At 42.8% G+C, this 16,478-nt stretch overlaps 1 protein-coding gene across 5 annotated transcripts in view; it reads left to right on the top strand.

The window, feature by feature from the left end:
- Nucleotides 1–16,294, top strand: part of OVCH2 (ovochymase 2) — a 41,776-nt gene extending 25,482 nt beyond the window's left edge. For 2 of the 5 annotated variants that reach the window (XM_090140392.1, XM_090140390.1), the window contains 14 exons: nt 699–722; nt 4,470–4,560; nt 4,665–4,798; nt 5,203–5,343; nt 6,170–6,300; nt 6,684–6,777; nt 7,603–7,734; nt 8,124–8,204; nt 8,850–9,036; nt 11,191–11,260; nt 11,798–11,993; nt 12,397–12,548; nt 12,911–13,079; nt 13,521–16,294. In XM_090140392.1, coding sequence (XP_089996518.1) covers nt 699–722; nt 4,470–4,560; nt 4,665–4,798; nt 5,203–5,343; nt 6,170–6,300; nt 6,684–6,777; nt 7,603–7,734; nt 8,124–8,204; nt 8,850–9,036; nt 11,191–11,260; nt 11,798–11,993; nt 12,397–12,548; nt 12,911–13,079; nt 13,521–13,543 — 1,625 coding nt within the window. In that variant the 3' untranslated portion in view covers nt 13,544–16,294. Of the gene's footprint in view, nt 1–698; nt 723–4,469; nt 4,561–4,664; nt 4,799–5,202; nt 5,344–6,169; nt 6,301–6,683; nt 6,778–7,602; nt 7,735–8,123; nt 8,205–8,849; nt 9,037–11,190; nt 11,261–11,797; nt 11,994–12,396; nt 12,549–12,910; nt 13,080–13,520 lie in introns of those variants that run through there. The other 3 variants (XR_016466655.1, XR_016466656.1, XM_090140391.1) reach the window with 3 other exon arrangements.
- The last annotated feature ends 184 nt before the right edge of the window (nt 16,295–16,478 follow it).

Here is a 16,478-nt window from a genome sequence, read left to right as displayed (position 1 = left end):
AGGACCTTGGTAATGTCAAAGAAAAATGAATAGGGTTTAGCTTCTGCAAAATATGTTTTCAATTAAAGAAAAATAAGAGAAGGGCAATGTCTTTTCTATATGAATTCATAATAACGGATCATTGAGTTTTCAGGGAAAAAAAAAAATTAACCAAAATTGCTATAGTAACTGAAAATTGCTATAGAAACTGAAAATGATTGGCTCCAATGAGCAGAAAAAGTGATTTGGTAACTGAAAATGGGCACGCAGTTCTCAGTTGCATTATGCTGGGTTTCACTACTCACTTTTTTACACCATTGCACTGGTACAAAGAATCTGGACACAGCTGTCAGGCTTAGCATCTCTGTGTCCCTGGTAATAAGGTGGTAGTTGGATTCTGCTACCCTACCTTGAGTTGTGTAGTTCAACAAGTACATACAGAGAGAATGCTGCTCAGACTGAGAGGCCTATCAATGTATTATTAATTCTAGATGTATCTTCTCTAGTATTGGTTATTTAGAAGTCAGCTTTGCCTGATCTTGCAATTTTGATTTCACCCATAGTTTACTGCAGGCACGATGTCCTCAGGAATTCAAACTTTCAGTGCTAGCTGTATAAACCTACTGTCTCACACTGTTAAAAATAAAGCCTACACTGTGAATGAGAAACTGTAATAACACCTTCTTTTTTCACTCCCTCCCCTATTCCTCCTTCATTAGATCTGAAAATGAAAAGTTCTACACGTGAGTAGTATTTTTTCAACATTTTGTATCTGCATTAGAGTCCAACCAGCCTTCTCAAATAATAATGTGATCTGTGAACAAAAAACCATATTTATAGCATGACTTATCAACATACTTGAAAATGCATACTTTAAATACATAGTTTTTTTTTTTTCTAGCTTAGTAAGGAATTTTCTAATGAAAGATAGTACATGTGTGCAGGTGACTTCAAAAAGGAATTTCCCTTAAGACAGATAAGTATTAGGCATTAATTTATTGAAATGCAAATAGAATGAATGGAAAAAAATGTAGAACGGAACCTCAAGCAATGCATGAAATCTAATTAATGATGTTGGTTCTGTGTATGAAAGCATAGATTCTAAACAGAAAATATCAGGTAAATTGATAGTAGTTTCTGCTTGTCTGTGATGAATCTATCTACTTATCTGGCATCCATTTCAGTGAGTGGAATGTAAAAACAAAAAAAAAAAATTGTTTTCATCCTATTTCTGAATATAATTGATTTAACAGTTGAGGTTAGATTTTGATTCTGTGTGTGTACTTTGTTTTTGTCTTGCTGGCTTACCTTGGCAAGGAGAAGGAAAGGTGAAAAGTGTTGCCTATCGTAGGCGTGGCGACCTGGTTCGGGAACGGCACGGCGACCAATCCCAGGCCGCTCGGTCCATCGGCTCGCTGACACCAATGTGGTGGACGGCAAATGGCGTTTATTGGCGGGAGAAACAGCCTTATATAACCTGGGCACTGAACGCTATTGGCTATCGGGAGGGGGACCCTGTCTTCCCGTACAACGCGATATCTTCCGGGCGCCAGACCCTCACTACAACATATCCCCCCTCCCTATGCACAATTAAATTGGGTAAAATATAACAATATATAACAATCTTCAATAGAAAACTCAAATAGAACAATCTTCAATAGAAAACTCAAATAGAACAATCTTCAATAGAAAACTCAAATAGAAAACATAAGGTGCTCTGAACAAGAACATTCTTATAACAGTTGTTGGTGCTCTACCAACATGATGTTAATCGGAAGAAAAAAGCGAATGGGCTGTGGCCTCAGGTGCACTCCCCATGGATGTGCCAGGTAAGCTGGATGTCCTCAAAGAGCCTCACCAGGTAGGCCTCGCTCACCTACAGCTGGGCTCTGGAAGCGCAGGTCGGTCTTGAAGTCCTGCGTGATCTCGCACACCAGGCGCTGGAAGGGCAGCTTGCGGATCAGCAGCTCCATGGATTTCCGGTAGCGGCGGATCTTGTGCAGCACCACCATGCCGGCTGGTCACGCCGCCTGTGGCCGGCGCGGTCTTGTGGGCCGCCTTGGTGGCAACCGGGCCTTTCGCTTCCGCAGGCAGGGTCGAGGAGTCGACTGCTGCCTGGAGGCAATTTACAAATTGTGTAAAGCTCTCACTTCCATTTTGTCTTATGGTGGACCATGGCAATGGCTTAACAATAACTTTAGAGGCTGTGCAAATAGCATCCCTGGCTGCACAAGTAATTGTCATAACTTCATGGGCCTGGAGGCCCAGGGCCTGTGCTTGGGGGGTAATCATTGTTGGGTCTGTACCCATCAGCCGCTGCAGGCTGGAACCATGTAGCGGGTGATCCGCCCCAGTTACTTGAGCTAGTTGTCTTGCACAGTTATCTTCCCATTCTTGTTTAAAAACAATCATCCCTGCTCCGTCAAAAATTAGTCTACAGGTTTGTTTTATGTCAAATGGGAGCATATTGTCTCCCCCAAAAACACCATCTATAAGGGTGGAGACCATAGCTGAGTTAAGCCCTTTATCTGCAATTGCCTTAACAATTGCTTGTATATCCCTAGGGTTTATCGGCGAGTGGACCCTCTGTCCCTCATCCATCACTTGGACCAGGAACACTAGTGCGGCCGATGGGGCCCAGTCAGCACATGCAATCTTTTTTTTTTTTTTTTTTTTTTTTTTTAATCCAGTCTGTAAGAGGGATTTCTCCCTCTCGCGGTTTCTCTTTAATTTGGATGGGACTATTTCGGCTCTTAACTCTGTTCGTATTCATTCCCTCCTCCTCCGAGTTTAAGTCAATTGCGAACCACTCGTCCCAGCTAGTGTCTGACCCGGAGTCAGAGCCCGACTGAGCGGCCACTTCCGGTTTCCCGTACCTTTTTGTTAGGCTCCGGCCCCGCCCGCCTCCCTTGCGGGCAGGCCGTTCCCTCCCTCTTGGTTCGTCCCGCCCTCTGCTCGGCGGGATGTTCGCCCCACAGCGGCTTTTCTTCAGACGGCCGCTCTGATTGGCTTTCCACCCTTCACTCACGCTCCCCTCACCTTCCCGGTCGCTCCCACCGCCTTTATCTAACACCTCCTCGATGTTCCCGCCAAGGGCGTCCTCCCCCCGCCCTCCCTCTCCTGGCTCGGCGCCATCTTGGGGCGCATAGGGGGGCGGTCGAGCCCAAATTTCCTCGGGCTCCGATTTCTCCGCGGCAGCCCTGGCCTCCTCGATTAACCCACCCCAGAAGGATTTAGCACGTTTCTGTCCCTCCGTGGGCGGGTCGGGGTTCGATTGAGAGGACATGTAATCGTCATCATCAGAGGGGTGCAAAGTCCGCGTGGCCGCCCCGACTCCCAGTCCCGGGGTGGCCAACAAACGGCTCTCTGCCGCCCTCCAGCTCTCCCGCTCCCGCATGGCCCTGCGCAGGGACCGCGCGACCCTCCCCCACGACTCTAGGCTTCTCCCACAGCCCGAGGACATCGTCTCCTCAGTTAACGCTTTAGTGCATTTATCCCACACTTCGGGGTGGAGAATATCCACCGGCTGGTCAATGACCCCAATTCGCAAAAGCCTCGCAATAGCGAGAGTAAAATCTTTGGGCTTACAATCGATGCCCCACTGCTTATCTAACTGCGATACGACCTTCACAAGGACTTCCATCCTCCTTGTTGGTCCGGGAGCGTCCTCCCCGCCGGGCTGGTCCTGCCGCTCCGGCCGCCGTTCACCCGTCCAGGCGAATCCCGGGTTTCGGCACCACTTGTTGCCTATCGTAGGCGTGGCGACCTGGTTCGGGAACGGCACGGCGACCAATCCCAGGCCGCTCGGTCCATCGGCTCGCTGACACCAATGTGGTGGACGGCAAATGGCGTTTATTGGCGGGAGAAACAGCCTTATATAACCTGGGCACTGAACGCTATTGGCTATCGGGAGGGGGACCCTGTCTTCCCGTACAACGCGATATCTTCCGGGCGCCAGACCCTCACTACAACAGAAAAGAAGGCATTTTTACGGGTATCTGCAGTTTCTAGCAGTAGTTATCCAGAGAAAACCACTTCTGCTTCCTCCAGTCTCCTACTGTACTCTTGCAAAAGTGTTCTGCTGCAAAATAGCTTATAATTTTATTGCAAATGGACAGCAATAAATGTGTAATCCTGAGGTATGCATTTTTCCTTTCCAAAAAATCCTGATAACCAAAATCATCATTTACTGATCATAATGATCATTTGATCATATACATCAAATACTTTCTTAAAGATGATAAGCAAGCACCACTGTTTTTACACTGTTTTTACACTGGCAGATCTTGGCTTTTGCCTCTAAATTATGTGATTTAAAAGTGACTTGCTGTAATTTCAAATAGAAGAGAGGGAAGACCTAACATAATTCTGCCATCAGAAACAAGGTACAGATGAACGGTCTTAGGTCTCACAATATTATCTAGATGTTTGGTGTAGCAGAGGACTGTGTATGTGTTAAACCTGATTCTTGTTCTAACTCTACAATGCAGCATTTTGTAGTGTTCAGGATGGCAAACTCCCAGCCAGTGAAGGAGAATTAAATTTCCCTGGAAGTTCTGAACAGTTCTATCAAAACAATCAGTGAGTAGATAAAACACAGATTTCCCCAGAAAGATCTTTCTGGTACCTGTGTTGTTTTTTTTTTTCTTGCAGTTTTGTGAATGGGAGCAAATTTGTCATTACAGATTGTGTGTATGGACTCTGTTTGTATCAGAAGGAAATCATATATTGCTTCATTTTTCCCACTTCGATATGGAGCTGGAAACGTTTTGTGACTATGATTCTTTATCAGTCTATTCAAAAGACAACAGACTCGTTGGTGAGTTGTTGCCTTTTTGTTCTATAAAATAATGTCAGTGTAATGTCACCTTTCATTCTAACAGCAGTTGAACACAGAGAGAACATTTCAGTTGACGAGGTTTTACTCACGTTTTCACAATAGAATTCATTCTGACGTGGTCTAAGCTGAAAGATGAGAGATTGGAAGGGGGAAAAGAATGGAAAAAATGCCTGTTGGGGAAATGTGTCAGCATATGAATTGCTGATGTCAAGGATTTTTAAATGTGCATCTTTTATTTGAGCTAACAGATTAATAGCTAATAGGAATAGAAAGACAATTTCAGCTGTACATTTTTATAAGCAAGTGCTAAAAATGGTACAGCAGAGTTTTCTCAAATGGCTGAAGACTTTAAGCAGTGATTATTCTCTGAAATTTTGTTTCAGGGAAATTCTGTGGAGGAGATCTTCCATTACCTATTTTGATTGGGTCCGATAATATAAGGCTGAAATTTGTTTCTGACAACAAGGATCGTGGAACTGGTTTTTCTATGACTTACAAAGCTCTTACACCAGGTATTCTTCCTGGTAAGTCTAACTCAGAGAAAGCTTCTGTGATTTTTCCTAAGTGGGTGGCATTATGAACAAGGTAAGTGTGCTTTGGCTGATGGAAAAACTTTGGCTGATTGTGGAAAAACTGAGATGCCAGGAAGAGACAGGGACAGATGCTGTTCAGAAAAAAAACTTCCTGTTACTTTGCCTCTTCCCTAAATCCTCGAGAAGGATTTAATTTCCTTCTCCACTTCCAGAAAGTTTTAGAAATTAATAGAATCAGTCACACAAGCCAAATTTCCGGTGAAAGCTACTTTAAATTTTGCTCTGCAGAGTGGTTTGTCATCACTAGGGGGCAGGTACAAGGCTCATCTCCTGAGTCTGGACAATACTTACAAAAACAGACACCTGCTGTTTCTGTTTCTGCAGCTTTTTCAACCAGTTTCATTCCTTTATGATCTGTAAGGGCAGGGAGGAATCCCCTCTTGGGGGACTTGCCACTGCTTAGCAAGAAAGTCATACCTGCTGATTCTATACCTCCACTTTCATTTCCAAATAAAATTGGCAGATGTTCTTCTGACATGTCTGTGTCCTGCACTTCTATCAGTCCCACACAGGTAACTCACTCTGCAGCACACTGCCTGTATCACAGGGGATGTGCTGCAGTCACAACTGAATGTCTCTTCTGCCTGGGAGCAGACGAAAAAAATTTGTTGTGTTTTCCTTGCAGAGGGACTTGGCTTGCTGCTGTTTTCCTATTTCTGTGTTTTCTGGGTTTGTTTTTTTTCCTTTTGTGTGTGAATACTTTAATAGGTGCCTCAATTTTTTTTTTTTTTCTTTTTTTTTTCTTCTGGATTTCTAGATTCTGGCTGTGAGTCCTTAGCTGTCCTTTTTGAAGAAGGAGTGTTGCAAAGTATGCACTATCCAGAGCACTACAGCAATCTGGCAGACTGTCAGTGGATTATTTGTGCGCCAGAGGACCATGTAATAAAGGTAAAGTATGGCCCTTCTCGTGTTTGTGGAATGAAAGTGGGCATCATTTAGCTGACAAGAAAGTGTGCAGCTAAAGACGAGCAAGATGTAGCAACATAAGCTTGAATGATGCTGTTGGACACACTTGAGAGAAATCCCTTTCTGACCCAAAAGGCAGATAGGTTTGGACTTCTCCTTTGGGTTATAGTAAACTAGGATTTCCTGGTTCAAATTTTACCATGGTGCATTCTTCTATCAAATTTAATGTGATGTGAGAGGTCTGAACACCACAGAGATCAGACTTTAAGAGAATCCTTGAGAATATTAAAGCCCTTGTTTAGAGCTTTGAATTTCAGTTTGTGAATTCAGCAAGATTCACTTTTTTCTTTCTTTTTTTTAAAAAGCTTACATACCAGTCTTTTGAAGTAGAAGAAAGTGAAGATTGCTCTTATGATGCTGTTACTGTGTATGAAGATGTGGAAAAACAGGAGGAAATTGGTTTGGCTTTTAATTTTGGCATACTGTGGGGGTCTATTACTTCTGTGACTTTCAGTAGCTTTCTTTTACAGCGTAAACTGAAATTTACCTCCAGAGTCTCAGGTGTTGCTGCAGGTACTAGTTTCAGTACCTTGAAAGTACTTGCTTGTATTAGTTCTTCTGTTCCTCTTGCGGAGACAAAAAGTCACCTAGCAACAGTTGTATGCATTTACATTCTATATGGTATGCAATCTGAATTCATGTCTATTAAAAAAAAAAATAATGGAGGGGAGAGAGGCATAAGGCTGTTATCTGTTTTTATAGTAATGATGCCAGGCAGAACAGAAAGCACCCAGGAATTCTCCCTTTCAGCACCCAATTCTTTACTCAAGATGAATGTTCATGCAATTCTTAATGCTTAGCTGGAGATTCCATTGGTTTACATCAAAAGAAGGAAAGACTTGTCCCAGTCAAGTCTGATACTGGTACTAAGGTTAGCACTGGCTAATGCTAGTGTTTCAATGCTGACAAGCACACCCACGTTTCCAATGTAATCTACATGCAATGGCAACCTATGACTATGAGTGCTGCCATAATATTTTGTGTAATAATGCTAAGAGCCTCCTTGTTCTTATGAGATAATTACTGAACAAACTGACAGAAATAGTAGAACAGTTGTTCAGCCTCTGTTGGCTTATCTGATCCTCTCTTGTGCATAGTTTTGGGTTTGTTTTACCCTCTCGTGCAACAACTGGAATGCACGTTCTGTGTATGCTCTGTTGAAAAAGGTAAATATGAAAACCTACATTTTAATCTTCCGTGAACCTTTGCTTTCTCATTTTTTAGCTAGATCATGTGGGTTTGTCCTACCAGCGCCTGTTCTAAGCTCCTCTTCCATGATGCTGGTTGTCTTTCGCTCTGACGAAACAGAGAACTTCGAAGGATTCAGAGCTACAATCACTTTTGTTCATGTTACAGGTAATAGAATCCTGTAAGTTGGGAGGCTGCTTCATTAGGGCAGCATAAAGGGCTCTGCAGTGAATAGTGATATTCAGAATGATTTTGCTCTTGGAAATTCTCACCTAATGCATTGTTTCAGTGAAAAAGTCTTTATTGTGAACTTCTGAAGGATTGAACAAAGGGCCTGTTGAGTGGGTAAAGAAAAACAATGAATCTCCCCCAAACCTCAGGGTTTTGTTTTGTGTAAAGTATTCTGGTACATTTTAAATGGTTCTTTACTACCATGTGAAGATGTAATAATATAGATTCCTCGGATACGAATCTATTCCTTCCACAGAAATGATTATAAAGTTAAAAAATATTATTCAGGACAGCCTGCTAACACATTTGCTGTTTTCTTTTGCTAGATTTAAATACTTTGGATTCTGCTAGTGTAGAAGTATTTGAAAATACGAATACGACTGAGGAAGAAATGCAGGTTACAACAGGTTAGTCAACCTGAATTCTTATTTCTTCATGGGAATGTGAAGTACCTCTAGAACTGCAACTTAATGCTGTTTTCTCCAAATGTTTCAGAACTGCAGTCTGCATTGTCTCGAGACGTTCCATTTTCATGCCAAGGAAATAAAAAGATGAATAGTAACATTTCTGTGTTTTAGCTTTCAAATGACAGAACCTGTTTTTCTTGTTTCCTTCAGCATCTTGAATTATTTAGAACAATATTGACATTATTTCAGCCTGCAAGTCAAAATACACACTGCTTTATGGAAGATGATTGCAAAGAGTGCAGGGTAGTTGGAATTAATAACTGGAGTTTTAAAGCTTTTTTTTTCTCTAGTAGTTTATGAAGAATGGAATTTGTTTGTACTCACTGTAGATCTGAGACTAAAACTTTTCAAGTGCCATAGGTTGCTTTCACCTCACTGATGCTCACCTTTGGCAAAAAGCTCCTCCTCGTGCTATCTCTAAACATGTGGATAATTTCTGAGGAGAGAATTTGAAAGATGTAGAAAAAAACACTGGGGGAGGGAGAAGCCTGGAAGTTGTGGGATGGTTCTGAAACGAGCTGTTCTTTGCCTCTCCAATCTTAACCTCTAAAAAGCTTCTTGAGACATTAATCCTTTCTTTTTTAGATGATGTTTGTGGAACGCCTTCGAATCAGCCGAGGTTCATCTTCAGTAGGATAATTGGAGGTGAAGAGGCTGTACCACACTCATGGCCTTGGCAGGTCAGCATACAAATTTCGGATCAACATATCTGTGGAGGAGCAGTTCTTGACAAAGAATGGGTTGTCACAGCTGCTCACTGCTTTAATTCTAAGTAAGTACACTCTTGGCTGGGTAAGGAACTGGCTGGAGCGCCAGGCCCAGAGAGTGGTGGTCAATGGAGTTAAATCCAGCTGGCGACCGGTCACGAGTGGCGTTCCCCAGGGGTTGGTGCTGGGGCCTGTCCTTTTCAATATCTTTATTGATGACCTGGATGAGGGCATTGAGTGCACTCTCAGTAAGTTTGCAGAGGGCACCAAGTTGGCTGGAAGTGTCGATCTGCCTGGGGGTAGCAAGGCCCTGCAGAAGGATCTGGACAGGCTGGATAGCTGGGCTGAAGCCAATGGGATGAGATTTAATAAGACCAAATGCCAGGTCCTTCACTTTGGCCACACAACCCCAAGCAACGCTACAGGCTTGGGGCGGAGTGGCTAGAAGACTGTGTAGAGGAAATGGACCTGGGGGTGTTGGTTGACGCTCGGCTAAACATGAGCCAGCAGTGTGCCTGGGTGGCCAAGAAGGCCAATGGCATCCTGGCTTGTATCAGAAGTAGTGTGACCAGCAGGAGTAGGGAAGTAATTGTCCCCCTGTATTCAGCTCTGGTGAGGCTGCACCTTGAGTACTGTGTCCAGTTCTGGGCCCCTCACTGCAAGAAAGACGTTGAGGCCCTGGAGCGTGTTCAAAGAAGGGCAACAAAGCTGGTGAGGGGTCTGGAGCACAGGTGTTAAGAGGAGCAGCTGAAGGAGCTGGGATTGTTCAGTCTGGAGAAGAGGAGGCTCAGGGGAGACCTTATTGCTCTCTATAACGACCTGAAGGGAGGTTGTAGTGAGCTGGGGGTCGGCCTCTTCTCCCATATAACTGGTGATAGAACTAGAGGGAATGGTTTCAAGCTGCGCCAGGGAAGATTCAGGCTGGATGTCAGGAAATACTACTTCTCTGAAAGGGTGGTCAGGCACTGGAATGGGCTGCCCAGGGAGGTGGTGGAGTCCCTTTCCCTGGAGGTGTTCAAGGAACGTTTGGATGTTGTGTTGAGGGATATGGTTTAGCGAGAACCATTGGTGACAGGTGGATGGTTGGACTGGATGATCTTATAGGTCTTTTCCAACCTTAGTGATTCTGTGAAGTACACTTGGATGAATCCTCTGGGAATGTCTGCATTACACAGTGAAGCTGTGCAGGGTAATATTTCTGCCCGGGGAGATTGCCACAGTATTCTTTTGCTCCACACGCATGTACTACGGTTAGACTGGCTACCTAAGAAATAACCTACTTCTGTAGGCTTGGTTTTCATTCAGATCAGTTTGCAGAATATATGTCAGGATACTTGTCACCCATCAGTTATTCTTGGATAACTTCCCTCTGGATCCTTTACAGAGCATTATTTCCTCTAGATTTTAAGAGGACACAGAGGAAGCTTTTGTGCCCAGAGTTGATGCTATTTCCTTATTAGGAAGCTGTCGATCTGTTAGTTCTGATCACATGGATATTTTTCTGTTTTTATGGACAGAAGCCAAGAAGGTACTATGTGTGACTTTCAGATTCTTTAAAATATTTTCTAAAATGCAAATTGATTGACTTCGGTTTTTAGGTTTCTAAATATCAATTTGCAAAATACTGTCAAGAGCATTATTGTAGTGTGTTGAAAGTATGGCTTTAAGAGCCATAGTATGGAGGATTTCTCTATTGCACGTTGCAATCACGTCAGAATTTGTGTATGTGGCGTAATGTGATTTCATCAGGCAGTCAGGACAGGCTTTCAGTGTGTGAGAGGGTTTGGTTCTGAAAACAGAGGATTTCTGTTGCATTTGTTCATATCATTTATTTGATGACATGAGTTACTGTGCTTTACGTGTTATCCATTTTTCTCTTTATGATAGAGACCAGCACCATCCCTGGAATGGTGCAGGCCATGATGTGGAAGCCTTGAGTTCTGCAACAGGCAGCCTCAGTCTTTATAAAGCTGATCTTTCTCTTAGTTCACTGTTTCAGGGATGCCATGGCCTCATCACGAGAATTTTTCATGCTCTTTTGAAATCAGTGAGAAGATTTTTGTCAATTTTCATGGGAACGTTAGCCCAGGAATATATAGAGCCTTCAAACTTATTTTGAATGGGGGAGGTTATAAGAGTCTTGCATTTTAGGATTGTTGTTATAAGAGCCTGAGAATGTATTTAACCCCCCTGCCTTTTTTTTTTTTTTTTTTTTTGAGGGAACTATACAGAGACTTATGGATGGTGGTCACAGGAATTCATGACCTTACAGAGCAAGAATACAGACAGGTAATTTAGGTTCAGCTTAATAAGAAAATAAAAATCAATCTTGCAAAATTATTTTTAATGTAAATGCGGCTCTCAAATTGCTTTTGATGCAGCAATCTTCCAGCCTGAATGCTGGTCTTAATCTGCACTTGCACAACAGTTTTTATGTGACTGCCAGAGAACTTGATTCGACACAAACCTGTGTGTTCATCAGTGAAATCTGCACCTTGGCATCGCAAAGGGTGCTTGAGTGAAGAGCATATTGTCTCTATTACGAAGATAGCAATAATAAGGGCCCAGTTTTCCTGTTTACTCAGACTGGATTAATGTTATTCCAAGGCCCTCTTCCTGCATGTGCTGAATGGAGTTTCCTGCACGCTCCCTGATTCATTGCTAAGAGCCATAATCTTGACTTGTTAATGTAAGGAAGTTGGTAACTTCAACAGCTGCTTCTAGAAGTTTCCATCTCCTCAAGCATCTTATATCCTGAAAATTTATAAAACCAAAGGCTTAAATTCCCAAGTCATTGAGCAAATGTCAATGTCCTTACTTTCCTAGAAAAGATCAGTGAAGCAATATATTATACATCCAAGCTTTAACAAGACCACTATGGACTCTGACATCGCCTTACTGCAACTGGCTGAGCCCTTAGAATTCAACCACTATGTGCATCCTGTGTGTCTCCCTGCGGAGGAAGAAGTGGTTCAGCCCTCCAGTGTATGCATTATCACAGGATGGGGAGCACAGACAGAAGGTTTGTAGTCTTTGCCATTTTGAAGATTGAGCAGACTGTGGCTGTATTTTATAGTTTGTTCCATATTGCAACGTGAATTCTATCTGTACTTTTGATTCTTGGATTCCTGGATTTCACTTACATGAGTTCAGATGGTCTTGCATGGAAATGAGTAGAAATAAAGCAATCAGTTTAGATTTAGACCATTTGAAAAGGAGAAGAGTCAAGCTGTTTTCTGGAAGCCTTAAATAAGCAGACTGTATAAAATCTAGAGATAGAGGAGAGTAGTGGAGAAAAGTCCTGCTGTACTAGAAGAAAAAAGCAAAGGGAATAAGAGATATTTATCATTCTTTGTGCTAAAAGGTGAGGCAGGCATTGTATCATTAATGCCTCTGCCAGCTTCTAAAATGTCTTTTATTTCAAGATAGGGAAAAGAATAGAAAGTTGCAGCAGCTGGAAGTTCCCATCTTGATGCTTGAAGCATGTCAGACCTATTACATAAACCTTCCAAGTAGAGTGACTCAGAGGATGATCTGTGCTGGGTTCCCTCTGGAGGAAGGCAAGGATTCATGCACAGTAAGTGGCTTTCTTATATTTGGGGTACAGCCAGATGGATTCTGAAAAGAGGAGTATTGAAACCTCACTATGAGCTGTTTTCTTGCAAAACAGGCTGTAGATCAGGCATATCCAACCTGCAGCCATGGCTCAGCAAGAAATAACCAGCACTGTTCTATTTACTCTGCCTCAGCTGACAGCAGGACAGGAGAGTGCAGTGCCTAATCATGTTATGGCACGGCATGTTGGCATGTTATGGTATATGGCATGTTTTGTGCACGGCCAAACACGTGAGCAGCTTAGACCTATTTTTGCCAAAGTTATCTTTTAAAAACATAAAGAGTGCTTTTAGATGGTAACCACGTTCCTTTGTCCTTGCGCAGGGTGATTCTGGTGGCCCATTAGTTTGTCCTTCAAAAGATGGCTCAGGATTTTACACCCTTAATGGAATCACTAGCTGGGGCTTGGGCTGTGGAAGAAAGAGCTACCCAGGAGTATACACAAATGTTGGTGTTTTCGTGGACTGGATCAAGCAGAGCATTAACAGTAGTGGTATGCATGGAAACAAACAAAAAACAATTAAATGAATCTTTTGGCTATTGCTAAATACTTGGAGGCTATCATTATTATTTATTTGAGGATACCGTTTTTCTACTTGGTGTGTCTAGCACTCCCTGAAATATAAGCTGTTTAAAGCTGGTGAGTGCTCAGAAGTAGGTGAATCTAAATCAGTAGTCACTTCTGGAAACTTTATTGGTGTATTGTTATTCATGTCTCTTGTGTTGCTCCTGATAAATAGTGCTTTTCTATGAAAATCACCCTATGATTTTCATTACTGCTGCTTTGCTGCCGTGTTTCTTAAGGCTAGCAAAGGTGAGGAGGTGTGAAATGACACACGGCAACAGTGAGTCCACTTTGATAAGCATACTCACAGCCTTTGAGGATCATTGCAATGTTTATCCTGTTTTTTTAATTGCTTTTTTCTTTTTGTAGATCTGCCCGTTTTCATGGTGTAACTGTCAGAAGAGCAGCTGTGATGGACCACACTGCAGAACGCTTCCTAAGTACAAATGTCACTAAAAGCAAAATGTGGTGAGAGCCTATTAGTTTGTGACTGCTGAAGAGATCATAGAGTAGCTAGCTGATACTTACCTTGATTAATTTACTGCTTGTTTTCCTGAACTGAGACCTCAACTTTACATGTGTGCTCTTGGGATATACGGAAGTTACTCACACGTTCCTCTGACACTGTCAATCTATACTAGAAGGAAGGATAGGTCACCACATACTGCATGTCAAGCATGCACTCGAATGCAACCCTGGATGGAGAAAACAAAAATCTATGCAAAATAAGCATGTATGTTAAACAACTGAAGTCAGTTATCTTTCCATGAGGTCAGTGAGAGTGTTGGCTCTGGCTCTGAGGGGACCTAGGCAGTGGCAGTGCATCTTTAAGGATCAAAAGACCACTGTCTAGTGATTAGTCATGTAAATCAATCCAATTGCTTGGAAAATAGTATTTTAATATGCACAAGTGATGGTCCTTAGAAGCCCGATCTGACTGATTTGTGTATCTATTATTAGAATGATGTGACTACGTTATTTGCCTGTTACTGTAACAATTCTTCTACATGTAATTGTGCCAAAAGAATTTTGGTACTTGGAAAACTGCCACCAAATGCAGAATAGACATAACTGCATTCAAAACTGCTTGGGCTTTTGAGATGCAAGGAGGGTTCAGTAGGAGAGCCTGGGTGACTTGCATGAGCACCTTCTGGTCTGCCTACCCAGTGGAATCATCCATTGATGTGAAGCCCCATGAACAAGCCCAGCTTGTGTGTAAGATTGTGCAAGATTTTCCCATCTTGTTAGATTAGAATTCCAGTGAAAGGCATTTTCTGGGCATTAAGTGACTTGTTATCAATGTAGGGAATTCTGCACAGTAAGGGCTGTGCTTGGTGCAAACACTCATCTCTACCATCCACAGCTTTTCAGTAACCTGGGGTATTGAGAGTATGTTTCTCGTGCTTGGTCTAAGGTTTCCCTTGCGTCAAGCATGGTCCCACTTTAAGTGTATTAAATCAGTTATGTACAATCAGTTATTTTAGGTCTGTTAATCTTAGCAGTGGAAGTATTGACAGAAGCCCCAAAGGGAGCCTCGATGACCTGTTGAACATTTATATGTTTATATGTTCTGTTCCAAATTTCTGTAGTGAAGAAAAGTTGGTGTTTTGATTAAAAAGTAACATCAGCTTTTCTGGATAAGAAAACTTCCTATTTTAACAAACTGCTTGTTGTTCAAACAGGGGTGTTAAAAAAGACAGGTAGTCCAGCCCAGCAGCCTCTGACAGCGTGCAGTAATTGGCCTAATTAATCCTAATTAATCTATCTGTATAATCAAAGAGTTACTGTGTAATTCACACGCTTCAAAGTGAGCACATCTGCTTGCAAACAGCGATTTGTTTAATGCCCAAATGGCTGCTTGCACTAAAAATTGTGATGACAGGCTCCAATTAGATTTGCAGGCTGTGCTGTGCACAGCTGCAGTGTTTAGAAACTAGATCAGTATGATAGCATAATAGGTGATGTGAGTGTAATCCTTTGACTCAATGGCCTGGAAAATAACTAGAAAGGAAGTAAGATATCTTGTCTCTGCTGATATCAGTGGCAAAACGTTTTGTGTCCAGATGTAAAGCCCTCATTACAGGAGAGATGTGGACCTCATGGAGCACGTCCAGGGGAGAGCCACAGGAATGAAAATACTGCATGGTGAGAGGACAAATTCAGAGGCATAGCTGTGTTATTGAGTATGCTTGTTCCATCTCTGAGCTCTTGGAAGGGACTCCTGAAAAGGAACGGAGGGGAAAATATCCTTTGTGTTTTTTCATCGTGGAAGTTGGTTATTGTTTGGTTCTGGGGGGAGTTGCTGTTTGCTGATGGCATCAAGCGTAACTGTGCTGGAAGTTGGGGTGCCTCATCTCTTGGATGTGGTTCTGTTCTACCTGATGGGAACAGGAGGACTTAAGGTACCTGTGAGGTTGTTTTTCTGTTTGTTTGTTGTTCTGCTTATTAAACAAATACAGGAAATATCCAGTTAAAAAAAAAAAAAAAAAGCAGAAAACCAACCCCAAAGCAAGAAAAAGCAGTGATGGGGGAACTGCAGGTGGTATCAGCTGCACTCCTATTGAATGCAATGGACATATGGATACGTGCAGAGCTAACATCACTTAAGATGCCTTATGTGTGTTAGGAGCCCTATCATCCAGTGATTGGTTTGATTGTTACAGTACTTATTTTTACTTGGCTGCATGACGCCGACCTTTTGCATTTCTGCCAGTGGTTTCTCAAGTAACCTCATTTCACTGTTATATCCTTCTAGGCTATTGAAAGCTGCAAGGATCTTTTATCAATAAAAGAAGCGCGGACTGTTTCGTGACGCAAATAAAATCTGGTAGAAGAAATTAAAAACAATGCTTTCAGTTGAGTTAATGCGATGGAATTGTATTTTGGTTTGGTGTAAAGGTTGGGTCCTCCCCCACCCCCCTGTACATCCCTATGAAACTCCTATAAAACCCCCCTTCCAGGGACCACCCTGGTGTCTCTGCCTCCAATCAATTCCTTGCAGGAGAGCCGCAATCCGAAGGTAGGCTGCTGCTGTGAAATGTCAGCAGGGCTCCCCGAGTGCTTAAAACCGTACACCTTTTGTATTCTTCTGCGCAAGTACAAATGTTTCCTTTGTAACATGGCACGGAAGGGAACTTGCAGACTTCAGAGAGGATGCTTCCGTATGAAAACAAAAAGCTGCTACGTTGTGAACCTCGCGCTGTCGGCACGCACCGCGCTACCTGGCCTAGAAGAGCTGATCTCTGTCGTTTTACAAGGCGGACAGCGGCAGGCGGGCACCGTGCCGGCAGCCCCGCGCTGTCTGCTCTGTTCTGCCGGTCGCGGGGG

This window comes from Phasianus colchicus, chromosome 5 (genome assembly GCF_987193195.1).
Source record: "Phasianus colchicus chromosome 5, bPhaCol1.hap1.1, whole genome shotgun sequence".
NCBI lineage: Eukaryota > Metazoa > Chordata > Aves > Galliformes > Phasianidae > Phasianus > Phasianus colchicus.
This window is presented reverse-complemented; position numbering and strand designations above follow the sequence as displayed.